We start from the raw sequence: 18,777 nt of genomic DNA, 5'->3' as shown, positions 1-18,777 counted from the left end.
GATTTCTTTAAATTGTCCCAAAGTTTCTTCTCTTCCATTTCCTCCACTGCCACATTTCAAGCATATACCATTGGTTAAAAGCAGTTCACGATATCCTGAGGCTATGAAAGGTGCCACGTGAATACAAAGCCTCCTTTGTCAGTAAGGTGCCCAAAGACAACTAGTTGATCTCATAAGTGGAAGTTATGTCAAGCCAGGACAACATGTAGTCAGTCGACCAGCAAATTATTCCCTGCTGTTTCTCATATGTTTGTATGACTTGGACATCTTTACTTGAATGTACACATCTGGTGCTCAGCTGGTATTGTTCCTTCCAGAAGAACAATATTCAGCTGGAATTTCATTTCCCTTAAATGAAATTGCTACAGTTAACACTCCATGTATACAATCGCTCATAAGAATAAATAGCTAATGTCTGAGATGTAGCATTAGCAGCTGCATTGAACAAAAGTAATTGTAATCTGGAACTGTGTACCCACCCTGATATCACATTCGCTTCCTTATTTCCTTGTGGAATTAAGGTCACGCTCTATTCTATAGTGTTGTGTTTGTTTTTTTCTTCCTTAAACTCATTTTCCTAATCAACCTGCTGAAAGATGTTAACACACCTCTGGCGCAGGTGGGACTTGAACCCAGATCTCAAGGGCTGGGGTAGAGACATTACCACTGTTCCACAAGAGGGGGCCTTTATCATGTTTGTCTCTAACAAAGCAAATAACGAACCATTGAGCCATCTCTGTTGCACATTACTGTGGATCTTCCCAGAATCACTTGGATCTCCCATATAAGCAAGCCAGAAATGTGGCACACGGCTTATATCCATGGTAACATACCTTCCTAAAATACAAAAGAAAAAATAAAATATATTAAGCAACATGGACACATATCTCACCAGACCTGTGATTAGAAAACCAAAGGCAAGTGCAAGTTAATGATTATGGGTCACATCCAAGTTCCCCTCTATCATACAGCATTCCTGACTTGGAAAGATATTTGTTCCCTCATCATTGCTGGATAAAAGAACAGTCTTATGGCAGCCTCATATTTTCATAAAATCCCGACAATGTGGGAGCAGGCCATTCAGCCCATTGAGACCACACTAACCCTCCAGGACCATCCCATCCAGACCCAACTATCCCTGCAACTCTGCATTTCCCATGGCTAATCCAAGTAGCTTGCACATTCCTGGGCACTGTGGGAAATTTCCCATGGCCAATCCACCTAGCCTGCACACCTTTGGACTGTGGGAGGAAACCTGAGCACCCAGAGGACACCCACACAGTCACAGGGAGAAACAGGCAAACTCCACACAGACAATCACCCAGGGTGGAACAAAACCTGGGTCTCGAGCACTGTGAGGCAGCAGTGCTCACCAGTGCAGTGACCTGATCCCAAACATGAGTTTTTTGATTTACTTCTGAGACCGGGGCATCATTGTCTGAACTAGTATTTACTGTCCATGAAGGTCTGAAGAAGGGTCCAAAGCTGAAACATCAGCTCTCCTGCTCCTCTGATGCTGCTTGGCCTGCTGTGTTCATCCAGCTCTATACCTTGTTATCTCAGATTCTCCAGCATCTGCAGTTCCTATTGTCTCTATTTACAGTCCATCCCTCATTCCCCTTGAGAAGATGGTGATGAGCTGCTTCTTGAACTGCTGAAGTCCATTTGCTGTTTCCTCTGAAGTTCCTTCTGCTTTTAGACATGCACCTGTTATATTAGCAGCGCAGTAACAGGCTATTTGGCTGAGTGAGTGCAGGCTGATATTTATGTCGCTTGTTAGCTTTCTCCCACACTTTTTTTTCAATCAACCCACTCAAAGTATCCTTTTTATCCTGTCTCCCTCATCGGCTAAATTTTCATAGCAATGACAAGTCAAAGATGATTCTAGCCCAAAGGGGTGAGTTTACAGATTTTCTGAAGGCACACAGACAAATACACAATTTTCAAACTGTTTCCTCACCATAACCTTGTTTCTCCATCAATTCCTTGTTGAAATCCATGTAAACCAGTCCCTCATAAACCTAAATTAAGAAAGAAAATTCACTACTTACCGATGTGACAGATGCATTTTAAATAATGCATTCAATCTGTTACATTCCTTGTCACTGTCACATAAACCAACATTTCTGCAAGTACTTTAACATATCCAAATACTACTTATGCCACAGTGACTGTGATCACATATAGCAGTTACTTTGCATTCAGCAAGATTCCACACTCAATGGTAAGATAAATTATAAATTAATTTGTCCTTTAAAAAACCCTTCACAAGAGGGAGACAAAGCCAGTCTTTATTGCCATTAATCAGTCTTTTAGAAGGCAGATATAAGTTGACTTCTTGGTTAACAAGTGGCTAGCTAGGCCATTTCAGAGAATACTATTGGGGGAGGTGGCGGGGTGGGGTGGGGTGGGGGGGAGCGGGGGGTGGTGGGGTGTCTGACTTCACTTATGGCCATATTTATTGTGAAACACAGCGTGGTGGTATGATGTCACCATCCAGTGACAGAGCAGCAGTCACACCTCCCAAATATTTCCCAAACTGGGGAGGTGGTGGCCTACTGGTATTCACATCAGGGGAGCTAGGTTTGAATCCCATCACAGCAGATGGTGGAATAACAAAACGAAATATGGAATTAAGAGTCTGCTGATGACTACAAATCACAGCAGTGCAGACCGAAGCCATTTGGCCCATCAAGTCTGCACGGATCTTCCAAAGAGTATCCGAGATCCTCCCCGTCCCCATAACCCTGCATTAACCATGGCTAATCCACCTACCCTAAACATCTTTGGACCATGGGAAGAAACCAGAGCACTGGTGGAAATTCACACAAACACAGGGAGAATGTGCAAACTCAGGGTGTCTAAAAGGCAGATCTTTCTCAGAGTTGCACGGGATTGCCAGCACATAGCGGATTTTCTCAAACTACAGAATGAACAGATTTTTAAAAATCTATTCACATCCAATTTGAAAAACAAATTGATAATATACATGATTTGTGCCAGCCTGTAACTTTGTGATAAGGCCACTTTCTGGTTAGCAGGTGTTTATGCTGAAGATGCTATTATATTAAAATTATACTATAATTACATACTTCAGACGTATTCTTAACTTCTGATATGTGCACTAATTTTACAGCTGTTTAATCAGCCAGGTTTAGTACTACCTATTGTTCATTCATTCTTTCACACAAACTTCTGACTGGAGTTGAATCCCAATCAGGATGCCTTTTGTATCATTCAAATTTAATTCCCTACAAATAATTCTATATGAATTATACCTGGACCACCCGATCTTGAAGTCCTGCTGTAATAATTAACTCTTCGGTCTCTACATTCAGAATGAAGTTTGCCCTGAGTGGCTTTGGCAAATCCTGTCAAAGAAACTAAGTTAGTTTAAAATACTGAAAAAGAGAGGACTGTTATATATTTATTCTAGTAAGACAATTTCTGACAATATGTGCTTTGTTTCCCTTGTTGCTTCAATGTACATTAAAAAGATATTTTGTTAAGTGACGGTATGGTGCAGTAATCTTGTGCCTAGAATACAAATTCAACATAGGCTCAATGGCAAAAAGGCTTTTGGTGCTTCGGGAGCTGAAAGGTATATTTTCAACCTAGTACTGTCAACATAGCCCATAATATTCTGTCTATTCAAGCAGGTAGAAAACTGTCAATTGTGTGTACAAATGCTTGATATACACTCGCAGCATTCATTAGCTTAGCATGGCCAGTTGTGCAGGTAGGCAATTTGTCCTCATGCTGAGGGAAACCTTTCTGCAGGAGGGTCAGTGGACTCAAAATGTTGACTCTGCTTTCTCTCCACAGACTTGTTAAGTTACTCCAGCAATTTCTGCTTTATGTTTATTTCAGATCTCCAACATCCATAGTTCTTTGTTTTTATTCACATATTTATATATCCAACTAAATCATGTCTTGCCTACACTGTAACTCCATCTAACTCCTTGGTTCTGTAACTCATGGTACCCTTACCTAACCATGAAATACAAAACTCGGTTTTAAAATCTTTAATTGCGCCCCCCAACAAGGAGTCAATACTTTCAAGTAAGATGGGATGATGAGAATGTTAGCAAAAAGGAAGAGAAAAGTTCACAAAATTACTCTAAATGCCTTCAATTATCATGTTATAAAACTATTGAAGAAAAAAGTAAAGTTTAGCACAGGATTACTCACATCATCAATTAAATCATAAAACTTCATCAAGCATTTAAGTGCAGCTGACACAATAGCACTGTAAAAAAAAGTGAAATTGAGACTGTCACAATTCCAGCAATATAGTCACAACATAGAAGTTTTGCAACATAATGTGATGTGTTTTTAACATTTAGAAACTTAGGTGAAAGTGCAAGACAGGAGACATTCTAGGAGAGAAGGTAAGCTAAATGACAACAAATCTGTCTTTTAAATATATAGGACAAACATAATGGATTCCTGAGTGTTGGGCCACTGAAAACAAAAATCAGTTCAGAGCAGGCAACGAAATATTGCATTTTTAGTTGAACACATGAGACCAGAGAGAAGTAAGTTTGTATAAAAGAATGATTTGGTGCTTTTTGAGACATCCTGTGATATACTTTCAAGAAGTTGCAACATTGGATACAGCCCAGTGTTACAACAGGGCAGTAAATGCCAGATTTTTAAGGTGCAATTTTAGTTCAGGAATAAATATTGGCTGGGTCCTGGTGGAAAACTTCCCCGTACTTCAAAATCAGCGATCTTTCAGACGGGACACAGTTTGAAGTCATACCTGAAATTTGTCAACTTTGACTTGGCAGCGATCTCTCAGCACTGTAGTGGAGTAGGTATCTAGAATTTTTAATCGGCTTTTTGGAGTGGGAGTGAAACTCACAACTTTCTTACCCAGAGGAGTATGTCTACCAATTGTACCATGGTAGATGCACACCATATGGTGTGTGCTGATTAAAGATAAGCTTGTATCCATTATTATAACTCTCACAATTTCTTAGAAGAGGAAACCAAGAGGAATAAAGTTATTTATGAGGAAATAGGTGAACATGAGTATGTTAGAATGGCTGTGAACAAGACAGGATTGTACTAGTTGACTGACACAAAACATGATTGATTGTAACTTAGGAGCAGAGGTGAGATACACTGGTGACAGATATATCCCTGACAGAAAAGGAAAACAAATAAGAATTTAAATTTTGAAAATAATTGTGATCGACTTTACCAGGGATACCAGATGAAAGTCAAAATTATGTGGCAGAAAAGAAGTATTTCAAAGGTAACTGCTGCTTTTCAAATAAGTCCCAATGTTTTTTGACTTCTAAGAACTTTTGAGTTCAAATTCAAGTAATGACAGGATTACTGTGGGTGGAAGAAGCCACATGATAATGGTGCCACTTCACCCAGCTTTTAATAAAGGTTTGTACGTGTTTCATTATAATTTGGTTGTTTTGCATAAAGGTCAACAGAGATTTATTCTTAATTTTTCTGTTTATCATGAAAGAATTACCAAGTTACAAATTATGACATAGATGGCCTCAGTTGAGTATTGCTGATATCACATATGAAACCATAAATCAACATTTCAGAAATAATATTGCTTAAAAGTAATTAAAAGTATTTTCACTACTTTCCAACCATGCTCCCCCACCACATTCAATGCACTTTTCTCAGCTGGAAAGGAATGAGAGAGGTAGTCAATAATAATCTTGATTTAATCTGACAGCAGGAATGTTTGAATCATATCACATGTAGTTAACTTCAAACTTTCCAAGTGACCTGATTGACCTTTCCAAAATCTCCTTTCCTGGGCACATCAGGCAAAATGCTCAACACAACTAGGCCTTGTGTTTGACTCTCTCCTAGAGAACAAATCTTTAATTTTGTCACACTCAAGCAAAATTGCTCCCGGTTGTTAGCATCACATCTTCACTGATCCATCCTAACTCTGCTTTCCAAACTGTATTTAAATAGTTATATCCTTGCAATTGTGGGATTTAAATTCTTCCAGCCTTAAAATTCCTCTCAAACCATTATACCTAACAGGAAAAATATGGGCTCTTTTCTCTTGGAAAGCAAACGCTGAGGTGTAACCTAACTGAGGTCTTTAAATTCATGAAAATTGGTAGGGTAGAATAGTGATGTTTCTGTATTTCAAAACTATGGACCATCAACATAAAATACTCATTAATATCTCCAGTAACACACTCAACGTAAGTTAGACCGTGGAACTCAGGGAATAATTGAGGTGAAGAGCAAAGATGCACTTATGGGAAAACTAGATAAGCATTTGGAGAATGAAAGAGCAGAAGGCGCAGTGCGGTGGTTCAGTGGTTAGCACTGGTGCCTCACGGCGTCAGGGACCTGGGTCCAATTCCAGCCTCGGCTGACTATCTGTGTGGAGTTTGCATGTTCTCCCCCTGTCTGCGTGGGTTTCCTCTGGATGCTCTGGTTTCCCTCCACAGTCCAAAGAGGTTAGTTGGATTGGCCATGCTAAATTACTGACAGTACGCAGGCTAGGTGGATTAACCAGGGAAAATGCAGGGATAGGGTGGGGTGGAGGGGGAAGGGATCGGGACTGGATGCTCTCTGGAGGGTCAGTATGGACTCGATAGGCTAAATGGCCTGCTTCCACACTGTAGGGATTCTGTGATTCAAGAATATAATGGTAGGGCTCAAGATAGGATAGAATAAAGCTGAAATGAAGCATATGGACCAATTTTGAAGTGAATGACCAGCTCCTGTGATGTAAATTTATGTAATCCTATGAAGGTATAAAAGGAATTATAAATTCAAAAATGTTAAATATGGGAAAGAAGTAAAAGAGTGGAAAAGAAAGTGCAGTCAAGCATGGTAGACAATTCCAGCATTGATCTGTGATGCAAAAACAGAAATTACTGGAGAAACGCACCAGGTCTGGTAGCATCTAGAGAATCCCAACAGTGTGGAAACAGGCCTTTCAGCCCAGCAAGTCCTCACCAACTCTCACAGCATCCCACCCAGAGCCATCGCCCTGTAACCCACCTAATCTACACATCCCTGAACACGATGGGTAATTTAGCATGGCCAGTCCACCTAGTCTGCACATCTCTCAAAAGTGGGGAGAAACCAGAGCAAAAGCACACAAACATGGGGAGAGTCCACAAAGACAGTTGGCCTGAGGGTGAAATCGAACCTGGGTCACTGGCGCTGTGAGGCAGCAGAGCTAAACACTGAGGCACCATACCGCCCAAATCTATGCAGAAAAAGCAGAACTAATGTTTCGGGTTGAGTGACCCATACTTGAAACTGGAAAGTTTCTCTGGCGATTTCTATTTTCATTTCAGATTTCCAATAAAAAACTGCAGTTCTTTGCTTTAATTTAACTTGTAGTTGCTTTGAAGTATACATTTTATTAGAATCTTAGTAACAATGTCACTCCTACCATTCAGCTGCAATAAGTACAATCAGAAGATCCAACAGCAGCACAGTGTGCTCTAAGGTAATTACACAAACTAACCGAGAGGAAGACTTTGTGGTTAGTCCCAAGAATGGTTAGTCTAAGGACTTAGACAACATACAACATTTGTTTAAAGAAATGGATAAGCCAGTGTATTTGCTTAACTCTTTAACACTAACCTGCTTCCAGCAAGGCCCTGCAGAAAGACAATCATAGAGAAAGTGAGATAAGACATATCCCAAAGCTACACTAAAAATACTCTCAATATGATCCCCTAGCTGGTTTAATGTTTTGAGCCACAGAAGTTGGGATCATTCATTTGATATGGGTGCTTGTCTCTAAGATTCAGTTACTCCAGTTCTAGCTGCTGTACCACATAAGTTGCATGTCTGTCCCACTAAACTCCATACTGACAATAAAACAGCAACTCAGATTTATGAGACTTAATTAATAGCGTACCTCAGCCACTTAGAGAAACATACTCAACAACAATTGAACATGAAAGAAAGGAATACTAGGAGGGACGGCCAAGACTTCAGTCCTTTAAGTATGAAAAAAATAGCAGAGTTGTTTCAGTAGGCAATTCCTGATCACAGAAACTAGACAGCAAGAGATGTCGTTCCCAATGATGGGGTAAAGGGAGTGAGGGGAGATACACAAAACAATACAAATCATTTGAAAGTTGCAGGTTGTAAAATCAGAGAACATTACACAGAATTAGGAAGGTGAAGCCATGAAAGGATTTAAATATGACGATACATTTTTAAATTGAAGGTGTTGCACTGGCACAAGTGTGATAGGACTTCTTACAAGATTTTTTTGGCATCTAGTGTAACATCTGTTTATGAGGTCAAACTGGTGTGTTTTATTATGCCAAATATTCCTTCTAGATGCAGATTGTAATTCCTCATTGTTGCTGAAATACAGGCAGTGTTTTGGATTGCTTTTATCAATGAGGAAACTGCACAGATTAATGTTCTGCAATGGGGTCTGCTCATAGAGTTGACATATAACCTACACAACACAACTTGCAAGTAGCACCAGATTTTAGCCCCAGGAGTCTTCCTTGATCTAGGAAAATACGTCAGGGTCACACCAGAGGAGGGGATAGAAGCATTAACTTGAAATGTCTGCTTTGAGTGAATGACTGATTGATTGATTGATTTACTGTTGTCACACATGCACTGAAATACAGTGAAAAGAGTTGTTTTGCATGCTCAACAGGCAGATTATACCATACAAAGTGCATCAAGGTAGCGGAATAGAGCACAGAATACTGTGCCACAGCCACAGAGAAGGTGCTTTGTGTGTAGATGCTCATTCCAACCAAGTCTAAATGTAACATATACTCAGAATTAGATATAACACACAGATCAAAAATAGGGATTTATCTCAAAAGACTTTGCTGATACTCACATACACTTTACAGAAAACCATCTCACTCTATCAGCATATCCTTCAATTTCATTTGCCATCCAGATGCATGTCTATAGTCACCCTTGAATATAGCTAAGTTGCACTTTGATCCAAATATTTCATCATTTCTTGATGTGCCATTGTTTCAAAAAAGTACAAGGAAATCTGAATCTGGTCAGGAATATACCTACCACCTGCCGTGGTATATTAGTGTCATATTTCAGAGTAAAGTTCCGTTTGGCCAAAGCGATTCTGCAAATTGGAGCACAAGTTCAATAACAGTTTTAGTTGAATTGCAGAATTGAAATGATTCATCATAATCACTAGAAGTTTACTTCTTCAGAAAAAATAAACACTTTCTTTGAGCAACATGGAAATGACTTAGTCAGAAGTTACACAACACCAGGTTATACTCCACCAAGTTTATTTGAAATCACAAGCTTTCAGAATGTAACCCCTTCATCAGGTGAAGTTTCTGGGGCTACACTCCAAAAGCTTGTGATTTCAAATAAACCTGCTGGACTATAAGCTGCTGTCGTGTGGCTTCTGATTTTGTCCACCTCAGTCCAACACTGGCAACTTCCACTTCACGGAAATAACTCAGAAAGAAAGAACGAACTTGCATTTACAGTTTGTCTTTCATTATTTCAGGGTGTTCCAAGGGACTTTAAGGAAAATGAGTTATGTCTGAAGTGTAGTAACTGCTGGATGAAATGCAACAGCCAATTAGGAATTCAGCAAGGTCCAACAGCACACCAGATAATTTACTTTAGCAATGTCGGCTGTGGAATAAATATTGGCCAGTCATAGGGGAGAATTTCCTTGCTGACCTTTAAGAAAGTAACCCTGTGATCATTTACACCAGCCTGAGGGGGAAGCTGGCATATTGGTTTAAATTCTCATTGTTACAAAAAGCATTAGGATTAGTGATCCGTTGCCTAAAATGACACATTCACAAAACCTCAAATTTTTCTTACCCTTGCTCAGAGCAGTATTGGTAGAATTTCTTACAAGTTGCTTGAAGCAGTCTCAGACCACCCAGATACCTGCAAAATAGCCTCAATTTAACACTAACCCCATGGTAATTTTGTTTCCCATCCCTGCCTGAATCTAGTCAGCCCTTCCCTCAGAATGATTTACCCCAAACCAGAATTCAACTCAGGTCCATAGATGAAGAAACCATTAAAAATCAAAACAAAACCATTTTCAAACATCCTCTGAAATGTTCACAGAGAAATCCTGACTGGCTCATCATCTCATTACGCAAGAAAGTTGTTATGACTAGATTATGGGCAAGTCCCCTAATCCATTACACTTCAAGGCAGAATACCCCAAATTGTTAAGCCTCTAGGTAAGGGCGGATGAACAGGTCTCCTTTTCCTTTACACATCCATTTACTCAGTTGATTGCAACAACTCCTATACTACAAAAACAGGTCAGAGGCTAGGAATACTTTGGTGAGTAATTTACGTCCTGATTCCCGAAAGCCTGTCCAACATCTACAAGGCACAGTCAGGCATGTGATGGGATACCACGCAATTGCCTGAATGGGCGCAGCTCCAATGAAAAATCAAGAGACTCAACACCATCCAGGACAAAGCAGCCTGCTTTATTGGTGCCACATCCACAAGCATCCACTCCCTCCACCATCAATGCTCATTAGCAGCAGTGTGAACCATCTACAAGATGCTCTGCAAAAACTCACTGAACCCCTTAGCAGCACTTTTAAAACCTATTCTCACTACCATCTGGAAGGACACAGGCAGCAGATACATGGGAACACCACCATCTCCAAGTTCCCTCTAAGCCACTCATATTCCAAACTTGGAAATATATCACTGTTGCTTCAGTGTCAGTGGGTCAAAATTCTGGAATTCCCTCCCTAATGGCATTGTGAGTAGGCCTACAGAAAATAAACTGCAGCAACTCCAGCAGTCAGCACACCATCATCTTCTCATTGGAGGCAACTAGAGATGGGCAACAAACGCTGGCTTAGTTAGCAATTCCTAAATCCAGTGAACTAATTTAAAAAAAAACTTAGTTTTCAGAGGACTTCTTCCCTGATGAATACCTTTTTCCTAGATCCAAATGAATTTATGTTTTACAGGGAAGCAATTTAATAGGCTTTCTTGAATTCACAAAGAGAGTGGGTTCATGAATTATTAATTAATATAAAAAACATGTTAGAATACAGCTGTACAGATATACAGCATAATAAAAGGTCCTTAAGACCATAGCTTCAATGCCTGTCAAAATCAGCCAGCTAACTATTCTAGTTTAATTTTCCAGCACTTAGCCCATAGCCTTGTATACGTTCACATCTTAAATGTATATTTAAATAATTTTGAAATGTTAGGAGGATTTCTGCACTATCTTCCCTTACAGTCATGGCAGAGCAGACTCAAGGGGCTGAATGGCTTACTCCTGTTTCTAGTTCTTATGGTCTTAAGCTCTTTGCTCCTTCCCCCAGCCATAAAACTGCTTTCCCCTTGAGGTATTTAAACAATTTCATTTTGAAAGTTGTGCTTTGCAAATCATAACAACATGTCACACTAAAAAAACACCTTATTGGCAAAAGAACCAGGAGAGGTAAGCCAAAGCTGTGCAAGTGTATCCTTAACTAAAAATGTTACTTTGCAAACTTTGTTACTACAGGTGAGAGAATTGACTGCATTGAAATGTGCTTACAGAAATGACAGGTACAAACCCTTCCTTCCTACTGATCCTGTGCAAATCTTGCAAGCTGCCAAACTCTGTTGGATCATTGAGAGGATGCGGTATTAGCACCTGGGGGAATTCAAAAGCAGAAAGCCACATTAGAAGACCTTGAAAACATTTGGTGGGAAATTCTGTCTTCAGAAAAATATGTTCTTTAGCTATGAATTTCACCCCTGAAGAGAAACCAATCCAAGGCAGAATCAATCTAGGTGACTATCATTTATGTGTGAACCCTAATTGGATTAATCTCAGGTGGGCCACTTGACTGTCAATGCAGCCAGAATCATTAAGTATATAACACAAAACACACACATGTTTTAATCAGCAATATTTGCATTTATATAGTGCCTTTCACAAGCTTAGGATGTGCCAAAGTATTTCAAGAATAATGACTGAAATTAATGCAGAAAGTAGTTGTAGTCCAGAGGATAGCAATCACAAATGGAATCTGGTAGATTTTGCTGTTCCCTGTTCTCTGTTCCTCCCCTGGGATATTAAGAGCTAAAGAGTTGAAAGCAAAGATATAATACCATACCTGCATAAATAATCGGCTAGAATTAAGAAATTAGTGTATTAGTGTATCCAGTTTTGGCACCTCATGGAGGTGCCATGAAGGCCATGGAGATCAGATAAAAATCTCACTAAACGTTACCAGGGGTAAGAGGAGAGATGTGGAATGACAGATCATTTTGTAGAACATTAAGAATGTTAAGAAATAATGTAAAGATGCTGAAAATTATGATGGGTTTTGATAGAGGAAATCAGTTGGTAATTAAAGGGCATGATATTTAAATCATCACCCCAAAAAAACTTAAAAAAGAAGTCCTGAGAATAGCTTGGTCTGTCTTTTGAAGTTAAGTGTCTTTGGATGCAGAAGGGTCTAACAGAAACAAGGGCAGAAGCAGAATACACGACATTTTTTTTAAAAAATGGACAAATATTGGTAACATATATATTTAACAACATTTCCGAGAGATAGGAAAGGAACAGAAGGGAGCCGTTGGAAGCTGGCTGAATGGCTCCATTCTGTTTTGGAGGATCACTTCATTGTAAAATTTCCAAGACTTGAGGCCTTAGCAAAGAAATATTATTCTCACAAAAATTATAATATAAACTTGTTAGCTTCAAGAAAATGTACTGCACACAGTTAATACTCATAGTACTCAATGTGCACCACACACTGTAAAAGGAACAAATTTGTAACATTTTGCTCTCTGTTTCATGGGCCTATTAAACACATGATACCTAAAAGATGAATACATGAATATTTTTGAATCCACCAGGAGGAATGCCTATCATAAAGTTTTTAAATCTAACTGCTTAACATTGTAAAATACATAAAATTGTGTTGGGGCTGTCTCTGAGACCTCAGCATTGACTGGTCTGGCTTATCTCTTGTGCAACAAAAACAAAGTTGCTGGAAAAGTTCAGCAGGTCTGGCAGCATCTGTGAAGGAGAAACAGAGTTAACATTTTAGTCTGGTGACCCTTCCTCCAAACTTCCTCATCGGGCCCGAAACGTTAAGTCTGTTTCTCCTTCACAGATGCTGCCAGACCTGCTGAGCTTTTCCAGCAACTTTGTTTTTGTTCCTGATTTACAGCATCTGCAGTTCTTTCAATTTTTTTTCTTGTGCTGTTGTCATGTTGTTTTGAATTTGGGGTCTGGACAATTAGCAGCAAAGTTCATTTATTTGTAAATGAATTGAGGAACAACTTCCATCTGTCATTGTGCATTCTATTTACAAGTTATCTTGCTCAATCATGCATAGGACTTACGACTTTGTTGCTTTCGCATATCATCGCATCAGCCCAGAAATTAGATATCGTCATGGCAATGGTTTTCCCATAGAAGCCATCTGATGGATTTCCCATAATTCCGATCCTAAACACAAGTGAGTGTCAGTGCAATGGTTCAAGAAATTTCCACTGAATCCCTGATATCCAGGAAAACCCATTCCAAAACTATTCTCATTCCAACAAACCATTCCAGGATAAAACAAAAGCAAATTTAGAGCTCGATGCAAGTGAGATTTTTGTGTTTTTTTACCGAATTAATGAAGTTTAAAAAAATCTATTGAACCGTGTGAAGTATCTTGAATTCCTAATGATAGGAAAAGCGATTTCATTAAAAAATGGTGCATGTAAATAATGTTTCGTGACTTCAGGACATCTCAAAGTACTTCATAGCTGGTACCAAACTTTTCAATGACAATCCCTTCTATAGATAGGTCACAGCCAATCATGCACAGCAATAAATTACGCTGCAATAAATAAAGGGAAAGACGTGTAATTGTACAGTTCCATTCGCATTCTCAAGAAATTCTGAAGCGTTTTACAAAGTACATTTTCAACTTTAGTCATTTTTGTAGTACTGGAAGAAGTGGCAGCTAATTTTCACACTGCAAACTTCCACAAACAGCAATGCGAACAAGGGCCACTTTTCTTTTCAGGAGAGCATTAATACTCTCCCTTTTACTCTTCAAAGTAATGTCATGAGATGTTTTACATCTACCTGATGGCAGAAAGAACAAGAGCAGCCAAATGGAAACTCCTGATCTGCTATTTCCCATTCCAAGTCCCAATACGAAACTATAGCGCCACTCCCAAATCATTGCTGAGTCAAAATCCTGGAAATCTCTCCCTAGCAGCACTTTGGATGTACCAGATTGACTTCAATGATTCAAAAAGACTGTTCACTACCACTTTCTCAACGGCAACTGGGGATTGGCAAAAAACGCTGCGTTTGCTATTAATGCTCACATCCGGAGAGAATTTAAATAAAATGTCTCCAGCAATACGGCACTTTCTTGGACCTGCAAAAACTATTAACTTAAGTCTAATACTCAATATATTTACATCCTTCCTTAAATACGGAAACCAATACTGTGAACAGTACTCGGGATGTGGTCCTACCAACATGCTATATAACTTAAGTGGAATCTTCCTTTTTTAAATCAATTCCCCTCGTAATAAATGATAATATTCCATTAACTTTCCAAATAGATTTTTAAAAAATTACTGAGATCCCTGAGCATGTTTTTTCCACATTATCTGCAGCATGTTTAAGTGATGCTGCAAATCATTCCTTCTGTAACATCAAAGTTAGTACAAATCAGCAACAGAACAATAGTCAGCACTCTAGCAGTCAACAGGTACTGTAGTGACAAAAGACAGGTAAAAAAACTACTACTTATCAACATCCCACCTACCTTTCCCACCCCCACACCCCCCTCGCTATTTATTTCAGAGCCCCCTACCCCTCTCCCATTTCTGAAGAAGGGTCCCGACCCGAAACATCAACTTTTCTGCTTCTCTGATACTGCCTGGCCTGTCGTGTTCCTCCAGCTCCACACTGTGTTATATTAAAGAAATAAGAACATGTGTCTCATTATCAGGAAGTGCAAACATCACTTAGGCCTCTCTGTCAGATTACAGCCAGTAATCCTTCTCTCCAATCTATTCAGTGCAGTTTTTAAGGCTTTTTTTTCCCTCCAGCTTTCAGAATCAGTCATTTATTATCTGCTTAGAAGATAATAGTGTGTTTGAGAAGAATGACTGAAACTATGAACAATCAATCTATAATTAATGGTGCTACAGGTTGATAGAGTAAAGTTATCCATGTCTAATTTATGGGATGTACTTGATCCATGTCACACACATTTCCCACCAGCACTGAGCCTCCTGGAATTCCTTACCCTAATAGAACACTGGAGCACCTCACCGCATGACCACAGTATTTCCAGAAAACTGTTCACCACCAACCACCAACCTCTCAATCAGTCATTAACAAGAAAGGAAGTCTTTTGTTGAGGTTGAAACCTTTCAGGTTACATAGTATTCTATCCCATCAGAGTGGAGTATGAGCAATATTAACCTTGCATAGGAACGACAGGTGATTGATTTGGTAGCAAAACCATGTTGCTTTGAAGAGTAGCATGCCAGCCACTTCTTGTATTCAGAGAGATCCTATCAACAAATAAAAGTGTTAGAAGTAGAGAAATGCAAATCACCACCTGGAACATCTCTACTGACAAGTTATTCATCCAGTAACCCTAGTTTTCGTAATTATGAGTTTGTGTGTGGCACATTTAAGGGTAATTTGGATAAACATGAGAAGAAGGGAATAGAAGGATATTCTAACAGAGTGACGTAAAGAGGGGTACGGATGGAAGCTTGCATGGGGTAAAAACACAGGCATTGACCAGTCAGACTGTGTGTCCTGTTTCTGTGCTGAAATTTCTATGTAAGCCTGACATCATGAAGTAGGAGAGAGGTAGCGAGACAGAGAGCATTCTGAGGAGAGAATTCTGGACATTAAGCAGCTAACGACACAGCCCCAACCGGTGGAGCAAAGACACACAAAAGATTAGAATCAGAAAAACACAGAGATCCTCAGAGGATTATAGGACTCCAGCAATCTATGGAGGGAATGGCTTATGGAGTGTAGTGTGGACTCAGAGTCATTATAGTTTAGAAGAATGAAAGGCAACCTTATTGAAACTTACATGATTTCTAGGGGACCTGACAGGGTATATGTGGAGAGATTGTTTCCCCTTAAGGGAGAGTCCAGACCCAGAGCACATAATCTCACGGTAAGGGGTTGTACATTTAATCATAAATATAATAGCGTCAACAATCCCTGCTTTAACCAATAATGTCTGGGACAATATATTGTCAATCTTACCACTTGCCCAATTAGCTGGAATCCAGTAGGCAGCTTCATTCCAAACACTGTGATTCCAGTCTTGTTGATGAGCCATTCCTGGAATTAAAAAAAGAGGAAATAGTTAGCTTTCAAACATTGCAATATCAGAGGAAACACTACATTCATATGATCTGAAAATAACCTCTTAGTGGTTTAAATGAAGAGTCATTATGACCCAACAACTTTCCTTCTGAAACCATTCTCACAGGCAGCAAGTTCCATGTGCTAAGTACATCCAGGAAGCATCTGATTATTGATATTAAAATGACTCAATATGTTTTTGTTTGTCTTTCCTGTACTTAATGAAGTTTCTCCTTTGCAAGAATAGCAATGCCAAACTTAAGGAGTTCCTGAATGGAGCAGATTCCCTCAAATAAGGAAATGCAAGTATCTGGCCTGCCATGCCACTCTCACCTTTGAATCAAAAGGTCATGAGAAAGTCCAGGATGACACTTCCAGTGGAATGCTAATGAACAGTGGTGCTGAGAATTTAAATCATGGCTACATCAGATAGATTTAAAGATCCTACAAAAAGATAGGGATTTTCTCCTAGCTAATATTTATCCCTGAATTAATGTGACAGAGATACAAAATATCTGGTCATTATCACGTTCGGGTTTGTGTGACTTTGCTGCATGCATATCAGCTGTACTATTTCCTACAACACTACATGACAAGTGACTTGCAAGCTTTGCCAGACCATCTGAACACTGCAATAAAGAGGAAGTGCTGGAGAAATTTAGCAGGTCTGGCAACATCTGCAGAGAAGCAAATGTTACAAGTTCAGTGTGACTGTTATTCAGTTCTGAACTACTTCGTATGACTTAGCTGTTGACTCCCAAGGTCCCTTAGATTGTTCCCTAAATCAAGAAAGCATTTATTGGGATATATCTTGGGATCATAAAATGGAATTGTCTCTGTCAGTCAATGTCTCCCACAAAGATAGGGCAGATTTACACTAATAACTAAAACTGAGACTTCATTCACCCAGTAATTGCAATATCATTTTATATTAACTCTTCATCGCTTAAATATAAGTATGACTAACACTGTACACACAGTGACCACTGGTGGTTTAAAAAAATTTAACTTCTCTCATCCATCTGGCAAAACCCTAACATCATTCTTCTCGATCTCTGTATCCTCCTCCATCTCAATAAGCCTTTGAAATCTCTGTATTCCTCCAAATCTATACTCACGTGTAATTTTAATCATTCTCATATCGGCAGCCATATCATAAGGCTGATTAGGCATTAGGCTCTGAATTCCCTCCGTAAATTTCTTCACTTATCCTCCTTTAAGAGGCTCCGTGAAATTAACCTCTTGAGCAGATCATTAGACATCTGTCCCAATAGATCTTTGTGAGGTTCAATTTGAAATCTGTTTGGCAAAGCTTTGGGATGTTTTAATAATTTACAAAGGGACATTCAAATGTCGCTGCCACAGAGATGTAAAATGACAAAGGAACTGGCACTGGAGAAATCTGTTACTATTTGGCTTACTTGATGGCACAGAGAACAGTGACTCTGTGGCTTCATCAGTTGTAAGTCTTGGTGAAGATTCACATTACAAAACTTCTTTAAATTTTAAAGGACTTACAGCTGTAGACAAGATATTTCCACCCTGTAGGGGACTTTAAACTAGGGTTTCATTAACATAAAATAATGTCCAATGAAACTGGTTGAATATAAGATCGTAAGAAATAGGAACAGGAATAGGCCATTCCACCCTCAAGCCCACTTCATCAATCAGGATAACGCTGATCCCATATTCCTCATGTTCACTTTCTTGCCCTTTCCCCTTGGCCCGTGATTCCCTGACTGATCAAGAATCTATCTTTCTCAGCTTTAAATATACACAAGGACTCTGCCCCACAGCTCTCTGTGGCACGGAGTTCCAAAGACTCACATCCCACTGACAGAAAAATTCCTCCACATCTCAGTCTTAAATTGCTACCACTTTATTCCAATATTGTGTATCTGATCCTCGACTGTCCCATGACACGGAACATCCTCTCAGCATTTACACTGGTTCAACGAGATCACCTTTGTTTATAACACAATCCCTCCATTCCACGCATCATTCTGGTGAACCTTCTCTGAACTGCCTCCAATGAAATGATATCCTTCCTTCAATAAGAGAACCAAAACTGCTAACAGTACTCTAGATGTGGTCATGTACAGTTCAAGGGGAACTTGTTACGCAGAGAGCAGGCAGAATGTAGAACTTGCTTCTTTTAGCAAGTTATATCAAGGGATTTGAAAGCAAGCCAAATGCAGGAGAAAGGAAAAGGAGGATATAGTGGAAAGATTATATAAATATCGTGAATTCATAAAATCTCATTGACTACCTTCAAATTTTTGGAATCAAACAAAGAATTGCACATGCTGAAATCTGAAACAAAAAAATACAGAAATTGTTAGAGAAACTCAGCAAATCTGGCAGCATCTGTGTGGAAAAAGCAAGAGTTAATGTTTTGAGTCCAGTGACTCTTCATCAGAACTGACAGCAGCTAG

General features: G+C 39.3%; 1 protein-coding gene across 1 annotated transcript in view; it reads right to left on the bottom strand.

The window, feature by feature from the left end:
- The window catches only part of gkup (glucuronokinase with putative uridyl pyrophosphorylase), a 48,328-nt gene that overhangs the window by 10,146 nt on the left and 19,405 nt on the right, over window positions 1-18,777 (bottom strand). The window contains exons 8-18 of the mRNA XM_059638984.1: window positions 16,241-16,318; window positions 15,431-15,522; window positions 13,333-13,438; window positions 11,547-11,626; window positions 9,817-9,885; window positions 9,031-9,091; window positions 7,603-7,619; window positions 4,192-4,249; window positions 3,279-3,371; window positions 1,961-2,021; window positions 724-837 (exon numbers count right to left, since the gene is read on the bottom strand). Of these exons, the coding sequence (XP_059494967.1) occupies window positions 724-837; window positions 1,961-2,021; window positions 3,279-3,371; window positions 4,192-4,249; window positions 7,603-7,619; window positions 9,031-9,091; window positions 9,817-9,885; window positions 11,547-11,626; window positions 13,333-13,438; window positions 15,431-15,522; window positions 16,241-16,318 (829 nt within the window). The remainder of the gene's footprint in view (window positions 1-723; window positions 838-1,960; window positions 2,022-3,278; window positions 3,372-4,191; window positions 4,250-7,602; window positions 7,620-9,030; window positions 9,092-9,816; window positions 9,886-11,546; window positions 11,627-13,332; window positions 13,439-15,430; window positions 15,523-16,240; window positions 16,319-18,777) is intronic.

Source organism: Stegostoma tigrinum, chromosome 32 (assembly GCF_030684315.1).
Source record: "Stegostoma tigrinum isolate sSteTig4 chromosome 32, sSteTig4.hap1, whole genome shotgun sequence".
Classification (NCBI taxonomy): Eukaryota; Metazoa; Chordata; class Chondrichthyes; order Orectolobiformes; family Stegostomatidae; genus Stegostoma; species Stegostoma tigrinum.
This window is presented reverse-complemented; position numbering and strand designations above follow the sequence as displayed.